The 21,626-nt window shown below is 43.1% G+C and overlaps 1 protein-coding gene across 1 annotated transcript in view; it reads left to right on the forward strand.

The window, feature by feature from the left end:
* The window catches only part of ANTXR1 (ANTXR cell adhesion molecule 1), a 269,622-nt gene that overhangs the window by 98,209 nt on the left and 149,787 nt on the right, over positions 1-21,626 (forward strand). The window contains exon 10 of the mRNA XM_030201863.1: positions 11,772-11,870. Coding sequence (XP_030057723.1) covers positions 11,772-11,870 — 99 coding nt within the window. The remainder of the gene's footprint in view (positions 1-11,771; positions 11,871-21,626) is intronic.

Raw genomic sequence — 21,626 nt, forward strand, 5'->3', positions numbered from 1 at the left:
CTCCCTCCCGCCTGCCCTCTTACCTTTCTGTCTCTACCTCCAAATGGGGGGCCCGGTGCCAGCAAGCCTCTTCCTGCCTGCTGGCTCCCACAATCTGTCCTCTTCTGCTCCTGTCTGTGCCAGTGTCGGGACCTGGATGATTGCATTAATGCGATATCGTGCTAATGCAATCAACCAGGTCCTGGGCGGCACGCAGGATTAGGAGAGGACAGACCCAGAAGCAGGCAGGGAGAAGCTTGCTGGGGCCAGGCCTGGGGATTCCCCCCCCCCCCCCAAGCCCCTCCCCGCTTGGTGGCCCTGGAATAGATACCACAGAGAAAGGCCGGCTACAAAGAAAACTGAGTTCAAATTTCCTCCAAACGAACTTGATGAAACAAAGGAACCAACCAGCAATTCAAATCTTGAGACCGCAACGCTCTGGTAGGACAGTAAGCTGCAAAACACCGCACAGCCGCATTAACATTAATACACAACCTGAAATTTAAAAAATGGAAAATGCCCTAAAAGTACTGTGTTAAATCTGGGTTTTAGTGCACACTAAAATCTCAAATTAAGCCCTGATTTCGGCACACTTTTATAAAAAGACCCCTAGAATATTTAACAGTGTGACTCGAGACAGAAGGCAACCTCTTGTCAATCATTTTAGAGAGCACATCCTGCAAGGGTGAAGTGTACCGCAGGGAGAGCACTAGATGCAAGGAGTCCAGGAGAACTCACACATATGAAAACTGAGCCCTGTAATTCCGCCAGGGCCTGTCTGAAACATGTGGTAACCCTCTGCTGGAGAAGCGCCTGCCGAATCAGGAATTCAGAGTTCTTGTGTCTGCAAGTTTTAATAGATTTCAGAAGGCAAGCACGTCCCTCGGTGTCTGGCCAGCATCTGCCTGCCCCTTTACCTACTTTCCTATTAACTCTTGCGTGCTTCCTATCCCGGCTGGATATAACAACAAATAAAGGATTATTAAATAAAAACAAACTCTTTGCCCCTCCTCCCAGCCAAAAAATGTAAGATGTCATTTTATTGATCTAATTCTATTCCTCAACTAACTTTCAGGAATCAACACTTTCTTCCCTCAGGTTGAAACAGCATAAACAAAAGATAGAAATGCTAGAAAATATAAGTGAATTATGCAAAGCATTCCAGTGATAATCTGAGGGGGAAAGGGGGCCAGATCAGAAGATGAAAGACAGTAGCTCATAATGCATAAAATAAGGATATGGTCTTCAGGATACCATCCTCGCATCTAATCAGCTGCATTTGCCTGTACTTCCAAATGCCCTTACTGTGTAGGAAATTCAGTGCCGTCCATCAGTGGTAAAATATTGCAGATCCTGCCTGTACTTCTCAGATACAAAGAATTAGGAGGTACATGTTAAGGGCTGAGTACTATCAAGAGTATAATGTAGGTTATCAAATCCTCACTATCACGTGATGGAGAGGGAAATTGTGGTCTATTTACTAATCTGCACCACTAGCTTTTAACACAGCTGTTGGCAAACGCTAATATGGCATCTTTGCATTAAACAGCTAATGTGGAACAGGGTGGAGAGTGGATGGGGACTAGGCAGGCCTTACAGTTAACACAGAGCTAGTTACCAGGTGTTAACTGTGGCAGCTACTGCAACACAGTTAACAGCTACTGCTAACTATTTCCACCCAGCACAATAAGCAGCAAAGCAGGTGAGCTGCTAAAGTGCTGTAAGAGTTTGCAGTTACTACAGGATGATAATTACTCAAATTACAACACAGCAACTTCAAAAAGCCTTTGTGTTAACTGTTGGGAGCAATCTTGGCATCTTCCCGTACAGACAGCCTCACCACTGCACATTAACAGCCTGGCAGATAAGGCAAGACAGTTATACACCTATTTAAGAGATGTTAACTCAAGGGCGTAGCCGGACCTCGCGGTAGGAGGGGGCCAGAGTCCGAGGTGGGGGGGGGCACATTTTGGTCTGCCATCCCACCGCCGCCCTGTCGCTCCCCACCCACTGCCTCAGCAACTACCTTGACTGGCAGGGGTTCCCAACCCCCACCAGCTGAAGCCTTGTCCAGCGCCAATCTCCAGCACCACCCAGTTGCCTGCCCTGCTCTGTCTTCCCCTCATGTCCTGAATGCTTCTTTAGTGAAACTGAGCATTCTCAGTTTCACTAAACAGAGCATGCCGGACGTGAGGGGAAGACAGAGCAGGGCAGGCAACCCAGCAGCACCGGAGACCAGTGCAGGACAATGCTTTAACTGGCGGGGGTTGGGGACCCCCTCCAGCAAACCCAGGGCCCACAGGAAATTTGGGGGAGCCTAGGCCCCCGTTGGCCCCATGTAGCTATGCCACTGGTCAAATTTAAGATAAAAAGAAAGCCTTTAACAATTATCCTAAAAGTATTTTATAACAAGTGATTTTGCCAATACTACACAGCAATTCATTCCACAAAGCCGGGCCCCTACCAGTCAAAGTTCTCTGTCTGTCTGTCTATCAACTTCCACCAAGTTGATATCACTGGAACACATGCTACTACTACTTTCCCAGGGAGGAGTTGTAGGGAGAGATAAAATTGGAGAGGTACTGAGGAGCTGCAGAGTGAATGCACTAGTAAGTCATAAGAGGAGTTTGAACTGTATGCTGAAATGGATAGGGAGCCAATGAAATGATTTGAGGAGAGGTCTAATATGAGCATAGTGACACTGGCGGAATATAAGTCATTGCAGCAGAATTTTGAACAGATTGAAGGGGAGAGAGATGGCTTAGTGGGAGACCTGTGAGAAGCAAGTTGCAATAGTCTAAGTGAGAGGTGGAAAGAGTGTGGATAACGGTTCTGGTAGTGTGCTCAGAAGATGACCCCCAAGGTTTCGAGCAGACAAGACAGGGAGGATGAGAGTGTTTTCCACAGAGACAGAGAACGGGGGAAAAGGAGAGGTTGGTTTAGGGAGAAAGATAAGAAGCTTAGTCTTGGTCGTGTTTAGTTCAGATGGCGGGGTGAGACATCCATGCAGCAATGTCAGACAGGCAGGCTGATAGTTTGGCCTGGATTCCTGCTGAAATTTCTCGTGTGGAGAGGTAGATCTGGGAGTCATCAGCGTAAAGGTTATACTGAAAACCATGGGATAATATCAGAGTACCAAGGGAGGAAGTATAGATAGAGAAAAGAAGAGGTTCCAGGACAGATCCCTGAAGTACACCAACTGATAATGGGATAGAAGTGGAGGAGGATCCACTAGAGTATACACTAAGTACAATGAGAGAGATAAGAAGAAAACCAGGAAAGAATAGAGCCTTGAAATCCAAGTGAGGACAGCGTATCAAGCAGTAGGCGGTGATCAACAGTGTCAAAAGCAGCAGATAGATCGAGAAGGGATGAGGATAGAATAGAGAACCTTTGGATCTGGCCAGGAATAGGTCATTGGAGCTTTATCAGCGCTATTTCAGTTGAATGAAGAGGGCGAAAGCCAGTTGAAATGGATCAAGAATAGCTTGAGATGAAAGAAAGTCAAGACAACGGCGGTGAACTTCCTGAGCAGGCATAACGCTTTAGATGGGGAATAAAAAGATATTCGTGAGTTAGATCACATAGAATCTTAAAGATGAACAAATTAATTTAAAAGTAATCCTAGCCTTTGCCGTCAGCCAATGCAATTCAGGGAGCAATGAGGTATCATGATCTTAATCATTTGCTCCCACAATCATTTTTGCAACCTCAATTTGGATTTGTGTAATTGTGTTTCAGGTAATCCTAAAAGAAACAATATTGCAGTAATCATCTGACTCAATATCATAGATTTGCATGATTGTCCTAAATTGAGACAGCTTTAAAAATGGTTTAATTTGGTGATTGTATTCACTTGTTTTTCCATAGTTGGAGAAGAATCCAGATTTGTATACCCATTTGAATTGGGGACTTCAGCCGAGGCTAATTTTATTTTCTCTTGTGGCAACTTAACTTCTTTACCTGCTACCCAAAAATATTTGTTTTATCCAGATTAATTTTCAGACCATTTGCGAACATCCATGTCGAAATGGAATCAAACACCTCTGACATCTGGCAGTATAGTCTTCTGAAAACTCCTCACTCAGGAAATATTAGAGATATATCATCTACATAAGAGAAATATGTTACTTCAAAACATAAGAGAAATATGTTACTTCAAAAGGACTAAGCACAAGAGAATCACACTAGATCGAATCAGGCCCAGATGTAGGAACATGTAACCTAGATAAGTGCTTAGGATGCCAAATATTGATGGCTGCAAACATCCCAGCCCAAGAGGGGCCTGCTTTAAAGCTATTGTATGCAAGTCACATCTCTCCATCTATAATATACAAAAGCCACAGAAAATTAGGCACAACCTGACAAAACAGGGCTGTAGAAAATCCAAATCCTTTCCTATTTGGGATCTGCAAGGTACTTCTGACCTGGATTGGCTACCATCAGGCACAGGACCCTCATCTAAAAATTCTCATGTTCTTGAACAATTGCTCATTAAAATACAGGGGAGGGAGGCTAATAACAAACTATAATTAACCCCCCCCCCCCCCCCCCACTTAAAAAAAAAAAAATCTGGCAGCCTGTGGTTAAAGCATTAAAGCATAAGAATCAGAAACCAAAGTTTAGATCCCATCAAGGTCTAAAGCCAGTTTATTGAAGGTCCTTTCACTTCTGCACATATGTCTTCACCAGTGGAATATTTTCAACGCTGTGAGAAAGGTGAGTTCCTTATTAAGGTTTAGAAAAAATATCCAGAGGGTGTTTTCTTGTAATCCGTCTATATTCTGCTTTCCTATTCTTTATTGTAGCTGTTTTTCTTGATTTCTATGATTTTTTAAAGTGTAAACCACTCAGAAGGATTGCCAATGGTGTGGTGTATCAAATTTTAATAAACCTGAAACTTGAAACTTGGCGAGTGACAGAGAGGGAGTTGATGGATTAAGCTCAGACCTGTCAGCCTCTTCAAACCCGGGGGCTAAGAAGAGAACGGCCACTGAAGGGAGCCATTAATCATTCTCTAACAATATACTGATTGTTGTTTGATATTATGATTTATGGTATAAGTCACCCTGATTTGTTTAACAGTCTGGCAGGGGTTGCATTAGTGTGTCTCTTCAGTATCACTGTGGAGAGCAGCTTCGTTTATTGTTCAGCGTGAAACAGCCTTTGTGTAAGATCTGACTGTAAGATCTTCACGATATGAGCTGAAGGCAGGACCGTCATATCCATTAGGCTGAGACTCAGAACCTATATGATATGGGAAATGGGACCCAGTGCCCCACCACCCAACTCCACTGGGGACACATTAACATAACAACTATTGCCGAAGCAGGGGAATTATATCTGCTCAAAGATAAAAGAAAATAGTTTTCATTGTTCAGACCCTACGTCTTGCCCCATCCTTGGCCACCTTTAAATCTAGACTGAAAGCCCACCTCTTTAACATTGCTTTTGACTCGTAACCACTTGTAACCACTTGTAACCTCCTCTCCTCCTTCCTGTACACATTAATTGATTTGATTTGCTTACTTTATTTTTTGTCTATTAGATTGTAAGCTCTTTGAGCACGGACTGTCTTTCTTCTATGTTTGTGCAGCGCTGCGTACGCCTTGTAGCGCTATAGAAATGCTAAATAGTAGTAGTAGTAACAAGGCAGAGCAAGTGGATGCAGTGTTCCAGTCCATGTAAGCCAGTGTCTTTTATCCACTCTGGCCATTCTTAGCAGTGCAGTGAGATGGAGAGCATGTGTCGTCGGTACTTTACATAGGAGGGATGGAAGGGCTAATTTTCAATAACTTGCTTAAATATGGATCTTTAGGTAGATTTTAAAGAGAAGCTATCTGCATTATTGTTCTTTGAAAATTTGTGAACCTGGGCACAAAAGTACCCACAGACTTTATATCTCCTTTCTTTGCACGCAGGGAAATGAGGGAAGGAAACAAATTTGCGTCTATCGCATGTAATTGCAAATCCTGTTTTGTGCAGACTTCAGTCCCCAAACGAAAACACACACTTGGGAATGCTCCTTTTTAGTGTGGCAAATGTATTCAAATCTATTTAACTGGCCAGACATGGCCACTGACCGGTTAAATAGCATATTGGTGCCTGACCGCGAATATTCAGTGGGAGATGACTGGTTATCTCTCGCTAAGTATCTAGCTGCTAATAGCTATACTGTGCGACATAGCCAGTTAGGCATAGATATTCAGTGCTCAATTGGCTATGTTCAGCAGATAGGCTGCATAAATAGCAGGCCTATCTTTAACTGCTAAAAAATTAACTAGTTAGCGCTGAATATTGGCTTAATGGGTTAACTTTTTAGCAGTTAAAACCCCCCTGAATATTCAATGCCAATCACTGGAAATGGCCCAGCATTGAATACCCGGGTTTAACACTGGTGGTGGACAGCAAAAGTGCTGCCAAGTGCCAATTGGGCCCTCCGTGCCTAGCTTTCAGTTGCTCTAAAGTTGAGTTCCAGGGCAATGTACCCAGAAAAATAGTTTTTTTTACCCAGTTAATTGGGTTTGATAATTGTCCTTCAAAGGGATAGACCACATTGGTATAGGTATCCATATAATATTTTCATAGTACATTCCTGTAGCACTGTAAACCTATTCAGTGACCCAGAATGTGCAGCTGTCTAGAGAATGGCATTGGTTTTCAGGAAGAGAAGAAAAAACGCTTTACCTCCATATCTGTATATCTATCTATATCTATCTGTCTATCTATCTATGTAGTTTACCTTTATATCTGTATCTATGTATAAACATAGCTATATAGATAGAGCTGTTCCAGGAACCTGTATAGTTCATAGATGGCCCTGGTCGCCCTGTTGAAAATACACAACTATGACCATCTACTCTTTAGGCCTAGGAATAGGTGCTGCAGGTTCCCCATTCCTACTGCTCCCCCTTCACAGCACAGAACTTAAGTAGGGTAGCCAGGTACTTGCTTTGGCTTAGATGGTTAGAGTCTTTAGGCTCGATTCCTCTCCCCTCATATACCAGTACTACTACTACTACTACTACTACTTATCATTTCTAAAGCACTACTAGACGTACGCAGCGCTGTACACTTAAACATGAAGAGCCAGTCCCTGCTCGACAGAGCTTACAATCTAATTAGGACAGACAGACAGAACAAAACAAACAAGAGATAAGGGAATATTAAAGTGAGGATGATAAAATAAGGGTTCTGAACAAAGTGAATAAGGGTTAGGAGTTAAAAGCAGCATCAAAAAAGGTGGGCTTTTAGCTTAGATTTGGAAGACGGCAGGCCATTCAGCTGAGGAGGCAAGGAGCCAAAGACTGAGATTTGTATTGAGCACAGGGTTTTATACCCTAGGGAAGTTCCCTTCAAATCAAGTCTCCTCCCGTCATTTTAACACTGGTCACCGCGGAAGACACTACTCCCTGACAACTAGTGAGGTCAGAGTTGAGTAGAAGTGTTTAGTAGAGTCTCCAAGTTTCACTGTTAGCACCCATAGCATGGGGGTACCTAACCTTTTTCTGCCATGGACCCCTTTGAGAGTCTGGTGAAACCTACGGATCCGTTCTTAGAAAAATGTATTTAAATGTATAAAATGCAATACATAGATATAGATTATATTACAAAGGAAACCAATTATGCTCAAAATACAGATACCAAAATACAATTTAATGTGCTTCTTTATTAATGCATAGGTGAGAAAGAGGCAGAGAAAAGGAAGACTTTATGGAGAACAATCACAATGGGGTCTTTTGAATAGATTCTTCCTAGAATCATAGGATTAACAGCTTGTATTGATGTTTAGGTACAAAAGAATCTTTGAAATGCAAACTGTCTTGACCATTATCAATTGCACACTTTCAGAGAAAAAGGTGCTTCACACAACCAAATATACCTGGTTCTGTGAAGTTAACAAACATTTGGGGGCTAGAGGCCATAAATTAATTTGTTTGCCTATATTCTTTATTGAATGAAAATCTACATTTCAGTTAGTGAAAATAAAGTTATAATTGTTTTCTCACCCAAGTTCACAGACTCCCTGAAATCTATGGTTAAGAACCCCTGCCTTAGCAGGATCCTAGGCTCACTATACGGCTAAAAACATGGGAAAAAAATTAATGGAGGAAACGTGGCTCCCTACACATATAGTACTGATGATATTTACACATGTAACATGACAGTTCAGAACTTACACATGTGGGTATCAACGCACATGTATGTCAGCCATTTTGAAAAACCTACCCTTGTAAATGGGGGATATACTGTAGATTTTGATTCTGCCCAAGCTCAGCTCAAAACTACCTCCCTTGCAATCTACAGATAGTGCGGCTTTTCACATGCAAATAGTGACTGTCTAAAATTGGTACATACAGGTGTATAGGAAAAATCCTTTAGTAAACAGCAGCACAAACAGGAAGAAGTAGAGGCTGGCCAAAGTACAAACCACCACTGGAGGTATTGTTTAAACACACTTTGTTCAAAGTCTATTCAAAGCAGGGGCGTAGCCAGACTTCGGTGGGAGGGGGGTCCACAGCCCGAGGTGAGGGGGCACATTTAACCCCCCCCCCCCCCGGCGGCGCCGACCCCCCCTCCGCCATTCCGACACCCCCCCCCGCCATTGCTGCCCCCTGCCACCGCCACCAACTTTGCCCCCCCCCCCCGCGAACCTGCCGTCGCCTACCATTGCTGGCAGGGGACCCCAACCCCCGCCAGCCGAGGTCCTCTTCTTCCTTCTGTTTCTGTTGTGCAGGACGTCAGAAACAGAAGGAAGCCTTTTGCGAGAAGAAGAGGACCTCGGCTGGCAGGGGTTGGGGTCCCCCGCCAGCAAAGGCAGACGACAGCGGGTTGGCGGTGGAAGGGGGGGTCGAGAGGGTCATCGGCAGGGGTCCAGGGCCAATCTACGGGGGCCCAGGCCCCCCTGGCCCCATGTATCTATGCCACTGATTCAAAGCACCAATCAAAGGACCTTGATTGATGCTTTGAATAAAGTGTGATTACACAACATCTCCTGTGGTGGTTTGTCCTTTGGCCAGCCACTGCTTACAGGTGTATGCCATATATATATATATGCCATTATTTACACATGGAAATCGTGAAAAGGGCTTCTAAAATAAGGGTTTTTGTGACACAGCCAATTTGGTTGTTAGTATGTGTAGGAATTTACAAGTTGCTGTCTGTATTTTGTGTTTTAATATACAAATTTGTGTGTGGTGTATTTTATGAACTGTTGGACCAATATTCAAAGGGATTAATGTGTTTGCTGGCCAAAATCCGTGGCACTACCTGTATAGAACTAGAGCAGTGGTCTGCAGGGTGCAGCACCCAATTATATATATTGGCAACATTCATCCACTATTCGTGTAGCTAAACAGTTAAGGACTGAAAAAAGGCTGCCCTGAATTAAACTGCTTTGTTATATGTATAGTGGTGACCACATTATGCATATTCAGAGCTGCTGTCTTTCCACATAGGGCCAGATTCTATATTTGGTGCCAAAAAAAATCAGTGCTGATGGAAAACGCACCTACGAGTATTCTATAAATCGCACCTAAACGTTAGATGCAATTTATAGAATATGCATAGTGCTGTCCATATGACTAAAATTTAGGCACAGCTATTTGCGCCAATGAAAAGCTTCTGTAAATGCTCATTCCTAACTTTAGGCACAGAGCAGGTTATTCTATAACTCTGCGCATAAATTTCAGGAACGTCCATGATCCGTCCATGCTCCTCCCATGGTTACGTCCCCTTTTGAGATCTGCGAGGTCAAATTTATGGGGACTCCTTTATAGAATGCGCTTGGCGAGTCATGCACAAACATTCTAATTAGTGCCAATTAGGGCCAATAATTGCTTGCTAAGTGGAGGAGTGGCCTAGTGGTTAGGGTGGTGGACTTTGGTCCTGGGGAACTGAGGAACTGAGTTTGATTCCCAGCACAGGCAGCTCTTTGTGACTCTGGGCAAGTCACTTAAACCTCCATTGCCCCATGTAAGCCACATTGAGCCTGCCATGAGTGGGAAAGCGTGGGGTACAAATGTAACAAAATAAAATAAAAATAAATTATCTGTGCTAATTGGCTTGTTAAACAATTGAGTTCCACACGCAAATCAAAAAACACCCAGATTTGTGTGCACAATTCTACTCACACTATATAGAATTTGGGGTATAGTGGCTCTGAAGATATATGTATTACTTCAAACACCATGGCCAACGTTTTTAAAAAAAGTGATCGCTGTCACTGCAGAATATTGAGTCATGTATTTTTAGCTTGCTGCAAGCTGCTGTGGGCAATCCTTTGGGATCGATAAGCGTAAACTGAACAGAAAGCAGAAATAGAAACAGAGAAAATGACAGCAGATAAAGGCCATATGACCGCTCCAGTCTGCCCTCCATACCATCTCATATCCCTTCCTCTCCCAAAGAGGAGAGGAGGAGTGGTCTAGTGGTTAGGGTGGTGGACTTTGGTCCTGAGGAACTGAGTTCAATTCCCACTTCATGCACAGGCAGCTCCTTGTGACTCTGGGCAAGTCACTTAACCCTCCATTGCCCCAGGTACAAATAAGTACCTGTATACAATATGTAAGCCACATTGAGCCTGCCATGAGTGGGAAAGCATGGGGTACAAATGTAACAAAACAAAAAGAGATCCCACATGTTTGTCATACACTTTCTTGAATTCAGATACAGTCTTGGTCTCCACTGAGAGGCTGTTCCATGCATCCACCACCCTTTCCGTAAAGAAGTATTTCTTTGGATTACTTCTGAGTCTGTCCTCTTTCATCTTTGTCCTGTGTCCCCTCATTCCAGAGCTTCCATTGTAGTTGAAATAGATTGAGAAGAATACCCAAAAATGAAAAGCTTATACCCACAACAGGTGAGATGAGGTTTTTAAGAAGTGCAAGGATACACCTTCCATCAGATATTTTTGCTTCTCCTGGGATTCACATAACCAAATTTTTTAATCCACCACAGCCCATCAGTTGTTTCTTTGCCTTCTTGCCCTTTAAATTAATATAGGCAAGCAATGACCCACGGCAGGGTGTTGACTGGACTGTAAGGCATCCACATGCTGTATGTGACGTCATGTGTGTGCGTTGGTGGTGTAGGTATTAGAGTGTAAAACTGTTCAGTGGTTTTATTGCCAAAAAAACCCCTGAACAGAATGTGCTCTTTTTATTAAACCACCTCTTATTATTTTACAATCTGCTTTTCCATTGTCTCAGTTTTGACATTTGTTCTGAGTGTTTTGTGATGCTGTCGAGCCATGGCATAAATCATTCTGGAGAGGGAAAAGCAGTTCTGCTTGTGCTGTTCGTAAACAAATGAAGGGATCTTGTGGCCAATCAAAGTGAAAGATATGGAGAGGATTTTTTTTTTTTCGATATGCCGCATGGCCAAATGATTCATGGACAGCTTGACTCGATCGTTTTTCTCCTCTTAATGTTAGAAGTGCTGCTTGGTAGGCACTGATGAGAAACTGCATATCTTATGTGAATCTCTGCAGATTTCCATGGTCTACGCCCTGATCGTGACTGAATAGATATGGATGGGCTTGAGTGTAACTTTTAGGGGTCTTCGATATTAGCTTCAGAACTTTTAGTACCAGAAGAGTGCTGGGTAGACTGAGAATGACAAGGACAAATCAAACTCAGGTATACATATCGAGTATCACATACCATGTAAAATGAGTTTATCCTGTTGGGCAGACTGGATGGACCGTACAGGTCTTTATCTGCTGTCATTTACTATGTTACTATTTTGGCAACTGATTCTGTAGCATAACTCACTTCTTTCTTTTCTTACAGCATCGTTTCAAGTGGTGGTCAGAGGCAATGGGTTCCGTCATACCCGCAACGTGGACCGAGTCCTCTGCAGCTTCAGAATTAACGAGACAGTCACACTGAGTAAGTCATTTTGCTTCACTTCTGAATAGGAGTTCCTTCCCCGTCTGCTCTCATCCCTTCTTCCTCTTTATGACAGATAGGAGAGCTAAAGAGTTATCTTTACTATCTCTACTACCATCTAAACTAATCTAATAGTTAGATTTAGCATTTATAACTGCTTAATGATAATCCAGTGGTGTAGCACACCCAATTTAGGCACACACCTACTCAGCAGCAGCAGCACACCTTGCTGTGGTGGTGGTGGTGGTGGTGGTGGTGGTGGGGGGGGGAGGATCCCCAAGCCCTGCCAGCTGAAGAATCCAGATCTCTCTCTCTCTCTCTCTCTCTGCCCTCCCCTAGCCCCTGATGGTGATCCAGTCTTTCAGAATCTCAATGCCCCCCCCCCCATGTACCTTTTAAACTTCACTTCTGGAGGTCACTTGCAGTGAGCAGTGATTCACACAAGCTGTTCACACCAGCCCCAGAGCTTTCCCTTTGAAAAGTCCTGTCTACATGGAAACAGGAAGTTGCGTCAGAGGAAAGGCTTTGGGGCTGGCGCGAGCAGCTTGTGTTAGAGAATGACACAGGAACAGGGACCCGCATTAACTGCAGGGATGGGAATGGGGGACAGAGCCTGAGGGGACGGGGACAGATCCCACTGAGATGGGCAGGGATGGGGACAGAGCCCCAACGATGATGTTTTCATTTTTTAGAAAAACAAGCAAAAGCGCTGGCCACAACTGGCTAAATTTGCAGTGGGGGATACTGTACATTCCTGCTACCAGCACATCTTCTGAGAAGACATCTTGTATTGCAGGAAGAGAGCTACACTGAATCCTGAGATTGTTGATGATTTATTATTCATCCACAGATTAAAAAATTATAACAGTTCTTCATAGGGCATATTTCTCCCCTACTAGGGCATACAGAATGGTTTGTATTTTGTATCCCTGGACATTTTTACAGGGTGGATTAGGGTTCCTTGGGGTAGTAGAAGTTAGCTGTTGTTGGGGTTGGAGAGTAGAGGGGGAGGATTATTATAGTTGCTCATTGTTATCATTGTTTTCTACTTGTGATTTATAAACAACAGTTGCACAGCATATTGTTCCTTTTTCTACTTTAATAAAAAGATTTAATTATAAAATCATAAGTGTTCGAGGGTTCTTCAGATGAGGACAGAGCCCGCAGAGACAGGGACAGAATCTGTGGGGACGGGGCAGAGATTGAGACAGAGCCTGCGGGAACGGGCTGGGGATGGGTAGAAGACCTGTGGGGGCGAGACAGGGACAGAGACAGAACATGAGGGGATAGGATGGGGACAGAGACAGAGCCCATGGGGACGGGGTGGGAACAAGGACAAACTCCATGTAATTCTCTAGTTTGTGTGAATGCTCACTGCCAGTGACCTCTGGAAGTGAAGTTTTAAAAGGTACTTGGGGGGTTGAGAGATGGGGATAGCTGCCAGATTGCCAGTGAGGGAAGGGAGAGGAGGGGAGGGAAAGATGCTTATTCGCCAGTGGTGTGAGGAGTGGAAGAAAGAGGGAGAGATGCTAGACTGCAGGCAGGCGAGGAGGGGATGGAGGTATAGAGAAAATGTCATACCCACCCACCTTGGGCTCTGGCCCACCAAAAATTGGCTATCTGGCTATGCCACTGGCTTAATCCGATAATTGGTCCAAAGCAGCTCATAATAAGAATCATCAACTAAAACATAGAAACTGCCAATAAGTTGCATAAGACTACAAGCTCGTCTTAATGTCCATCCTGAATCAATTATTTCTGAGATAAATGTGTTTTTAAATATTTCCAAAACAAAAAAATTAGAGGAGTTGCTGTTTAATAAATAAAGGTAAGATATTCCAGATTTGAATGACTTGAAAAGAAGAACAGCCCTTCAAAATATTTTTAGTAGGAACACCCCTCAATGAAGGAAAATGCTGTAGATGTCGATCAGAAATACAAAAAGCTCTGTTGCTAGATGAAATAATTAACAAGTATGTTAAGTGAATTGGAACTAAAGCATGGAGAATCTTAAAGATAAGGACAGGAGAAACTACCAGAGTGGAGGAACAGATGGCCCCTTCGAAAATGCCACAAGCAATGAGAGAAAGTAGAGTTGGAGAATGGGTCTTCCAACGTAGGACACAGAAAGCTGGCATACTGGTTGGTTCTCACAAACAGTGTTTATTGAGTCCCAGCTGTTTGCCCAATAAACACTGTTTGTGAGAACCAACCAGTGTTGTGTCCTACATTGGAAGACCCATCCCTAAAACCCTACATTTATTTATTTGTTGCATTTGTACCCCACATTTTCCCACCTATTTGCAGGCTCAATGTGGCTTACATAGTACCGTGAGGTTTTAGTCACCTCCGGTGATGAAACAAATACAGAGTGATATTGTTACAGAACATTAGAGAATCAAGAGAAGGAGAGTGATATATTGTTCATTGCAGGTTATGGTTTCGTTGTGTGAGTTCAGTTACTTAAGTTGGATCAGTAAGATATGCTTTTTCAAACAGATCGGTCTTTAGTGATTTGTCTTGAATGCTAAAGATAAAACAGGCCAACTTGGACAATATTCATGCCTTTTAGCATGCTCTAAAACAATTTGGGATGTGTTAGATCAGTGGTTGCACATGGGCTTAGTGAGAGGTGGGGACTGCAGTAACATCATCAATTGAAATTGTAAGTCAGCTTGGAGCAGAGGCACAGAAGGAATTATACAGATGGGGGGTGTTGCATTATTTCGGAACTGTTAAAATGGGGTTGCATCCAGGAAAAGTTTGGGAAGCACTTCTCAATGGTTTCTGTGCACGCTAAAATGATTTTTCTTGTGCTAAAACCTTGAAATGAAAAGAAATGAAATGAAAAAAAAATTGAAACATTTTTCCCATTTAGTCTCTTACTAATAACAGATGGTAAGCATTGTGCTTGGCCTTCAAAAGACCATTCTGCAATGTGGAATGATCCTGTTGGTATAGAGAAGACCACTGTTTAGAAAAAGAGGTGTAAACCTAGTCAATCACTTGAGAAAATTTTTGTTTTTGATTATCCTAGCCTGCCTGCTTTTTGCATTAAATTTTCTGACTGTATTTTAATAGAAGGACTTAGTTGGCCACCAGTGCTTTTCTTGACTGGAAAGGGAAAAAAGCTGTCCTTTGAAACATGAGCTTATTAATTGAGTTAAGTAGTGAGTGGCAAGTTTTGTTGAATTTAAGCTTCAGGAAAACAACAAAATGGTTTTAGAGTTCCATCTGTGGTCAACACACCTATCCCACTGAACAGAACTGCTTTGGAGAAAATCCAACACCTCGCATTGGACAAGACTTGTGGCTCCTTTTATTAAGCTGAGGGGAAAAGTGGCCTTAGTGTGCACTTATGCTAGTTATAGCATTTAGCTTAGCAGGGTTTAAAAAAGGTTTGGCTAATTTCCTAAAAGAAAAGTCCATAAGCCATTATTAAGATGGACTTGGGAAAATCCACTGCTTATTTCTAAGATAAGCACATAATATCTCTTTTACTGTTCTGGGATCTTGCCAGGCACTTGTGACCTGGATTGGCCACTGTTGGAAACAGGATACTGGGCTTGATGGACCTTCAGTCTGTCCCAGTGTGGAAACGCTTATGTTCTTATGTTTTTATGAGTCTCTCCCACGCACTAAAGCCATTATTAGCGCAGCAGTAAGATGGCCAGTTTTCATATTTTTTGTATTAATGGCCACGCGCTAATGTTGTCATTAGCTGTAGCCATTAAAACAGATTAGCGCATGAGCCCTTACTGCCACCTATTTTGCAGGTAGTAAGGGCTCACGCGCTAATCAGTTAGCATGCGGCAGTGCAGCTGCACTGATTGCCGCAGACACGCCCTCTCTCCACCCCCAAAACACTCCCCCTCTGTTGTAAAAATAAAGATAATTTTTTAGTGCATGGAGTGCGCCTGCTAACCTGGAAAGTACCACAGGATGCCTGAGCATGCCCCAGAGTAAGCCCTTTCAATTGTCAGTAACCCAAACTAATTCTGAACTTCCTGTCTTGATATTTCTCAATGGAGTTTCATGAAGGAACTGAAGACACTTTGGGGGAAAGTTCACTTGATCAATTCAAAACTGACCTTAAAACATATCCTTTTCAAGATGCATATGAATAAGTTTCTATTTACCTTCAGTAGGCATATGGGAAACACCTTGGAAGATACTTGTCTCATTCCCTCTTGTTTTTCCCCCACCCCTTCTGTCCTATCAATTACTGTAGTTCTCCCCCCTGCCCTAAAATTCATGTCTTAACTTCTTTTGTCTACCATGTTTATACCTAACCTTTATACCTCTGTTCAGGAAATCTAGACTGCCCCAATTTGACTGTCCTATTTGACTGACTGTACATTTGTCCTTTAGATTGTAAGCTCCTTAAGCAGGGACTGTCCCTCTCTGTTAAACTGTACAGCGCTGCGTAACCCTAGTAGCGCTTTAGAAATGTTAAGTAGTAGTAGTAATTTTTCTACTATAGTTAGATTGTAAGCCACCTTGAAGGTTCCACAAAGGGCAGGATAGTAAGCCCATAATAAACTTGAAACTTGATGACTAGAATACCAGCATATATGTCCATATGTGTATGCATATATGCCAAAGAACTGCCCAAGTGCCATATTATAAAATGGCATCAATATGCAATGGCAGATAGTTTGAAGATGGATGTACAAATAGGTAACGCACACTGTTACCCATGTTAATTCTAGAATAATAGATCTTACACATGTGTTTTAGCAATTTCAGCATCAACGTTTATGCCACTGTATGGCTGGTATAAGTGTTTGTGCCTAAATGTTATAGTTATGGTTATAGTTTATTAGTGCTTTCAGTTGGGGAAATCAAAGCGGTTTACAATAAATCAAAGGAAAAGAGAAAAGCAGAAAAGGTAAGGTAAGGCACATATTAGACCTGCTGTGCTAGTATTCTATAAAGCAAAGTGGGTACCTACTTTCTTTTATAGAATAGGTGACATATAGGTGCCCTCTGAAGGCGACTGTTATTGAACTGTCCTCCTTGGGCCCAATATTCAAAAAACGCTGAGCTCCTAAATTAGGAGCTTACATTTCTGCCCTATTTCCAGTCAAACTTAGCATATTAAGTTTTCTGCTAAAAATCCACCTAAGTTTATGCTCTTAAATTGAGGCCTACCATTCACTTATCTAGATTTATTAACCTAATTTAGGGGGTCTTTTAAAAAGGCATGGTAATATTTTTAGTGCACACTAAACACTCAGGCAGTGCTGCTGAATATCCCTCTCACCGGCACATATCCAATTAGCAATACCTGCCAACCAGATAAGTGTCATGAAAATCTAGCCCTCTAATTTTTTAAATAAAATTTCTATGCTATTAGCTGTCAATTGTAAAACTCGTTAGAAAAGAGGGTAGGGTGCACAGTATTTATGAATATATGGGATGTTGGATGATTTAGTTTATTTTCTGAACAGCTTTAGTTTTCTAAAGACTGTGCAAAAATGGAGAAATTAGAAGATGGTTTTGAACATGGTTTCAATTATAGCATTAACAAAACATTCCTTTCTTATTTACTTGGCCTTTAAGAGACAATTTTGTGAATTCCACAAAATGGCACTTTTATTCTCCTTTTTGCATTCCTCCCTCTCCACATATGGGCTTCAATTTGAAAACAGGTCCCTGTCTTGGAGAAAACTCATTGAGAGCTGTAAGGAGAATATTGTTCAGTATAAAGAAAGAATTATCTCTGGCAGATTTTATGAGATTCCCTAGGTATTTTCCAGGCAAGCTCTCTCTCTCTTTAAGTTGATGGCCAAGGCACACAAAGCTGGATAAGGAAAGAACTGTGTTCCTGAAAATCAAGATGGGTCATTGCTAACCACCAGCAAGTAAATTAACTTTCAAAAATAAATTCAGTATAATGTTTACTGGTGCAGGGTATTAGGCACCCTTGGCAGACCTTCAATCTTATGTCCCCACTGTCCCTATCTTACTGCTGGCAGCAGCTCCAAATCAGTAACCCCCTCCTGCCACAACATTCACTTCTTTGATAGCAGTGCCACTTGCTCTCTTTCCTCACTCCCTGCCTCCTATCTGTAGTGCCCACCATCCCCCTCTCTCCCTCTCCCTGCACCCAGCATCCCTCCCCCTCTGCTTCCCCCTTCCAGCAACCTCCTCTATATCTCCACCACACCTTGCCCATCACACCTGCATCCCTCCAGTGTCTTTGCCCGCTTTCCTCTCTCTGCCTCTCTCTACCCCACCCTAGCTCACCCCAGAACCCCTTCTCCCACTCTCTCCATCCTGGAACCCCTCAAGCATACTCTTTCCATCCCACAACCCTCTCATCAGTTCCTTCTTTCTGTCTCGTACCACCCCCTCGGTACCATCTTTTTCATCATCCTTCATCTGCCCAGTACCATCTCTCCAACCTCCCAACATTTGACCACCGGTGAGATGGGTTCTGACAGCATCCACAGAGGTCTCCCTAGTCTTTGGCTGCTAACTGGATGGGGGTCTGCCATCGGGTAAATGCGAACAGGACAAACATTTTTAAAAGTCATGAGCTGACACATCTGACATCATGACTGCTGATTTTGCAGTGCACATGAACAGCAGTCACTATATGTAGGCCACAAGTTTTAAAATAGTTTTTTAGGAAGAGCCCTTTATTATTTATATTATTATACAGCTCAAAACTGAAACAATATTGCAATCTGTAATATTTAAACAAACCAATATCTCCATAACATTAAGTTGAAATTACTTAAATACATCAACCTTAACATTAGGCAATATAGATCCAAGAAAAGGAAATAATAACAATATGGTATTATTATTACTACATTCTTTTGAAAATAAATTAACCCAGGACAGGAGTCGCTACTAACCTATTGCTTTTCTCAATCTATCTTACAGTGTGCACCTGTTAATTAAACATTTACATTTACATTCACATTCATTTCTTCCTTAGAAACCATGTTTAGGATCAAAGAATTGGTAATTTTTTTTTAACTGATATAATATTCAACAAATACACGGATAATTTAAGTGTAAAACTGGCCCCTAGAGCCAAAGTCCTCTGATACATTGCCAAAAAGGCTTTGCGTCTCTTCTGTGTTTCTCTGGATAAATCTGGATACATTCTTATCTCAGATCCCAAAAAAAGAGAGTCTAAGTGCCTGAAGAAAAGTCTCAGTACAGCATCTCTATCCATTTCAAGAGCAAATGTTACAACAGCTGTAGTTCTTTGGGTAATTATTTCCAATGATGATTCCAAAAAGGATGTTAAGTTCATACCATCTCCCACATGTGGCTGTAAGGTTCCATTACCAGATTCTATATTATTCTGAAGATATTGCACCCGCACTACAGGAGTCAGTGAGTCCTTTGACATCCCTAGAACCTCAACCATATATTTTTTAACCATTTCCACAGATGAAATTAATGGAGACCTTGGGAAATTAGTAAATTAAGTTTCCTAGATTGGTTTTCCAAATATTCCAGTCTCCGTAGAGTGAAATTTCTTTCCTTAATTGAGACTAAAGTCAGGTTCTCCAATTTTTGTAAATTTTCCCCGAATTGTTTCACTTCAAGATTCTACTGTTTATTTATCTGCTCCTGAATTAGGACTGCTTCGGTCAAAACCTTAATCTCCTCTGAATTTTTTGAAACCAAAATTTGCAAGGAAGAATGCACTGTAAATGTCAAATCTCAGAGTGACTCCAATGTTACTACGGCTGGTTTACTCAGTAACCCCAAAGAAAAAGCTGGGGGGGGGGGGGGCTTTAAAGATCTGGTTCAAACTAGCAGTTGTCTTTAAAGGAAAATTTGAAGTATGTTTGCCTACCAGACCGCTCTCCACCACTTCCTCTGGTATGGTCAGGTTCCCTTCCTGGATATTCCGGCCCTCTTCTGGAAGCTGAACTGCAGGCCCCGCTTCCATACCTCCTCCTCCTGGCTGTGGAGGGGGGTGCACACGCACGATGGGGCTTAGGGAAACCTCGTCTACACTGTCGGCCAACACTGATGTGTCGGTGTTGGTAGTAGGGGAAGAAGCCTGCCTAGGTCCCATCGTCACCCCGAAGCGCTCCAGCATCAGCTGCTGGGGAGGGTGAGTTCCAGCAGGAGTTGAGGGAGGCTCCCTTACTTTCCCTCTCCTTTTCCCCATTTTCTCTCAGGGAATTCAGGAGTCCTCAGCGTTAACACAGGACGCGTCTGGGAGCGTCCGGTGCTGCGACTCGCTACAGCGCCATCTTGGATCCATCACCCCAATGATTTTATTCGAGCTCTGCCTTCTTTTAAAAGTGGGCATTAGTACCTGGAGATTTGGGGGATTTTGCTGTCCCCCAATATTTGGCACTTGAGCAATTGCAGTTTCTCTTTTGGTAGAGCTGCCCTGCTTAAAGTCAATGGGGTCGATATTCAGACCGCTAGAGGCAGTCCGGCTAAATCCAGTGGTTGGCAGTGAATCCTGAAATTCAATGCAGGCTGTATCCGGCAACCAGCACTGAATTTCTGGGAGTGGGGGAGGTTGGCCGCTATGAACATAGCCGGTTAAGCCTATATTCATCAGCTGACTGGCCACATTATAGCGGCCAAAGATAGACCTGCTATTTATATGGGTCAATCTGGCCGCTAAATTTAGCCGGTCAGCTGATGAATATTGGTGGTGCTAACTGGCTATGCCGTGCGACACAGTCAGTGACCGGGTTAGCCACTAAGCGCTAATATTCTGTCGAGATAGCCAGCTGTCTCAAACTGAATATTAACACTTAGCTAGCTTAAAGCTATTTAACCAGCCAGGAGCTGGTTGCATAGAACTACAGTTCCCAGAGTCCTCCTCTGTGTACTCCAAGCTGTGTGCCTTTCCAGTTTCCTGGGATTTGCTTCATGCCTGTTCTACCTCCCAGGCAGGGGCATAGCCAGACCTCAGCGGGAGGGGGGTCCAGAGCCCAAGGTGGGGGGGCACATTTTAGCCCGCCTCCCCCAGCCACCCCCCCCCCCCCCCCGCTGCCCCTCCCCCACCGCTGCCCCTCCCCTGCCACTTTTGGAACCCCCCGCCACTTTTGACCCCTGCTGCCGCCAGGTACCTTTGCTGGTGGGAGTCCCCAACCCCCGCCAGACTTAGACTTCATCCCATCCCCACCAGTACTGGCCTTCCGACAGCCACTCAACTTAAAACACAAGCTAACCAGAAGTAAACTTCCATCACAGACTGAAAAGGAACAGAAGGGCACACTTCCCTGTAATTTATCCAGTTGCAAACTATGCCAAAATATTTCACAGGACCCCAAAGTCATCCACAAAGGAAAGATATTCAACATAAAGGGATCTTTCACTTGCTCATCTTCCAATGTGGTATATCATTCAGTGTAAAAAATGTAACGAAGGATGCTATATTGGAGAAACAAGCCAGATGCTTAAGACAAGATTCAATTTACATAGACATCACATGAACAATACTGGTGCCAGTAGGGTTCCCACACCTGTTGGTCAGCATTTTACAGGACCAGGACACTGTACCAGTGACTTCACAGTTAGAATCCTGAAAGGTAACTTTAAAACCATACAAGAAAGTAAGACCTTTGAAGTCAGAATGATTGAATATTTTAACACCCAACAGAAAGGACTTAACAAGGATCTGGGGTTCCTAGCCCATTATAAACCATAAAGCTGTATGTCTCTGTTGATCACCCCACCCCTCACCTATCCACACCCATCCTGTTAGAATATCAATGATATTCTTTGATGTCCCCATGCATACCTCCTACCCAC

The sequence above is a fragment of the Microcaecilia unicolor genome, chromosome 4, assembly GCF_901765095.1.
Source record: "Microcaecilia unicolor chromosome 4, aMicUni1.1, whole genome shotgun sequence".
NCBI classification, from domain to species: domain Eukaryota; kingdom Metazoa; phylum Chordata; class Amphibia; order Gymnophiona; family Siphonopidae; genus Microcaecilia; species Microcaecilia unicolor.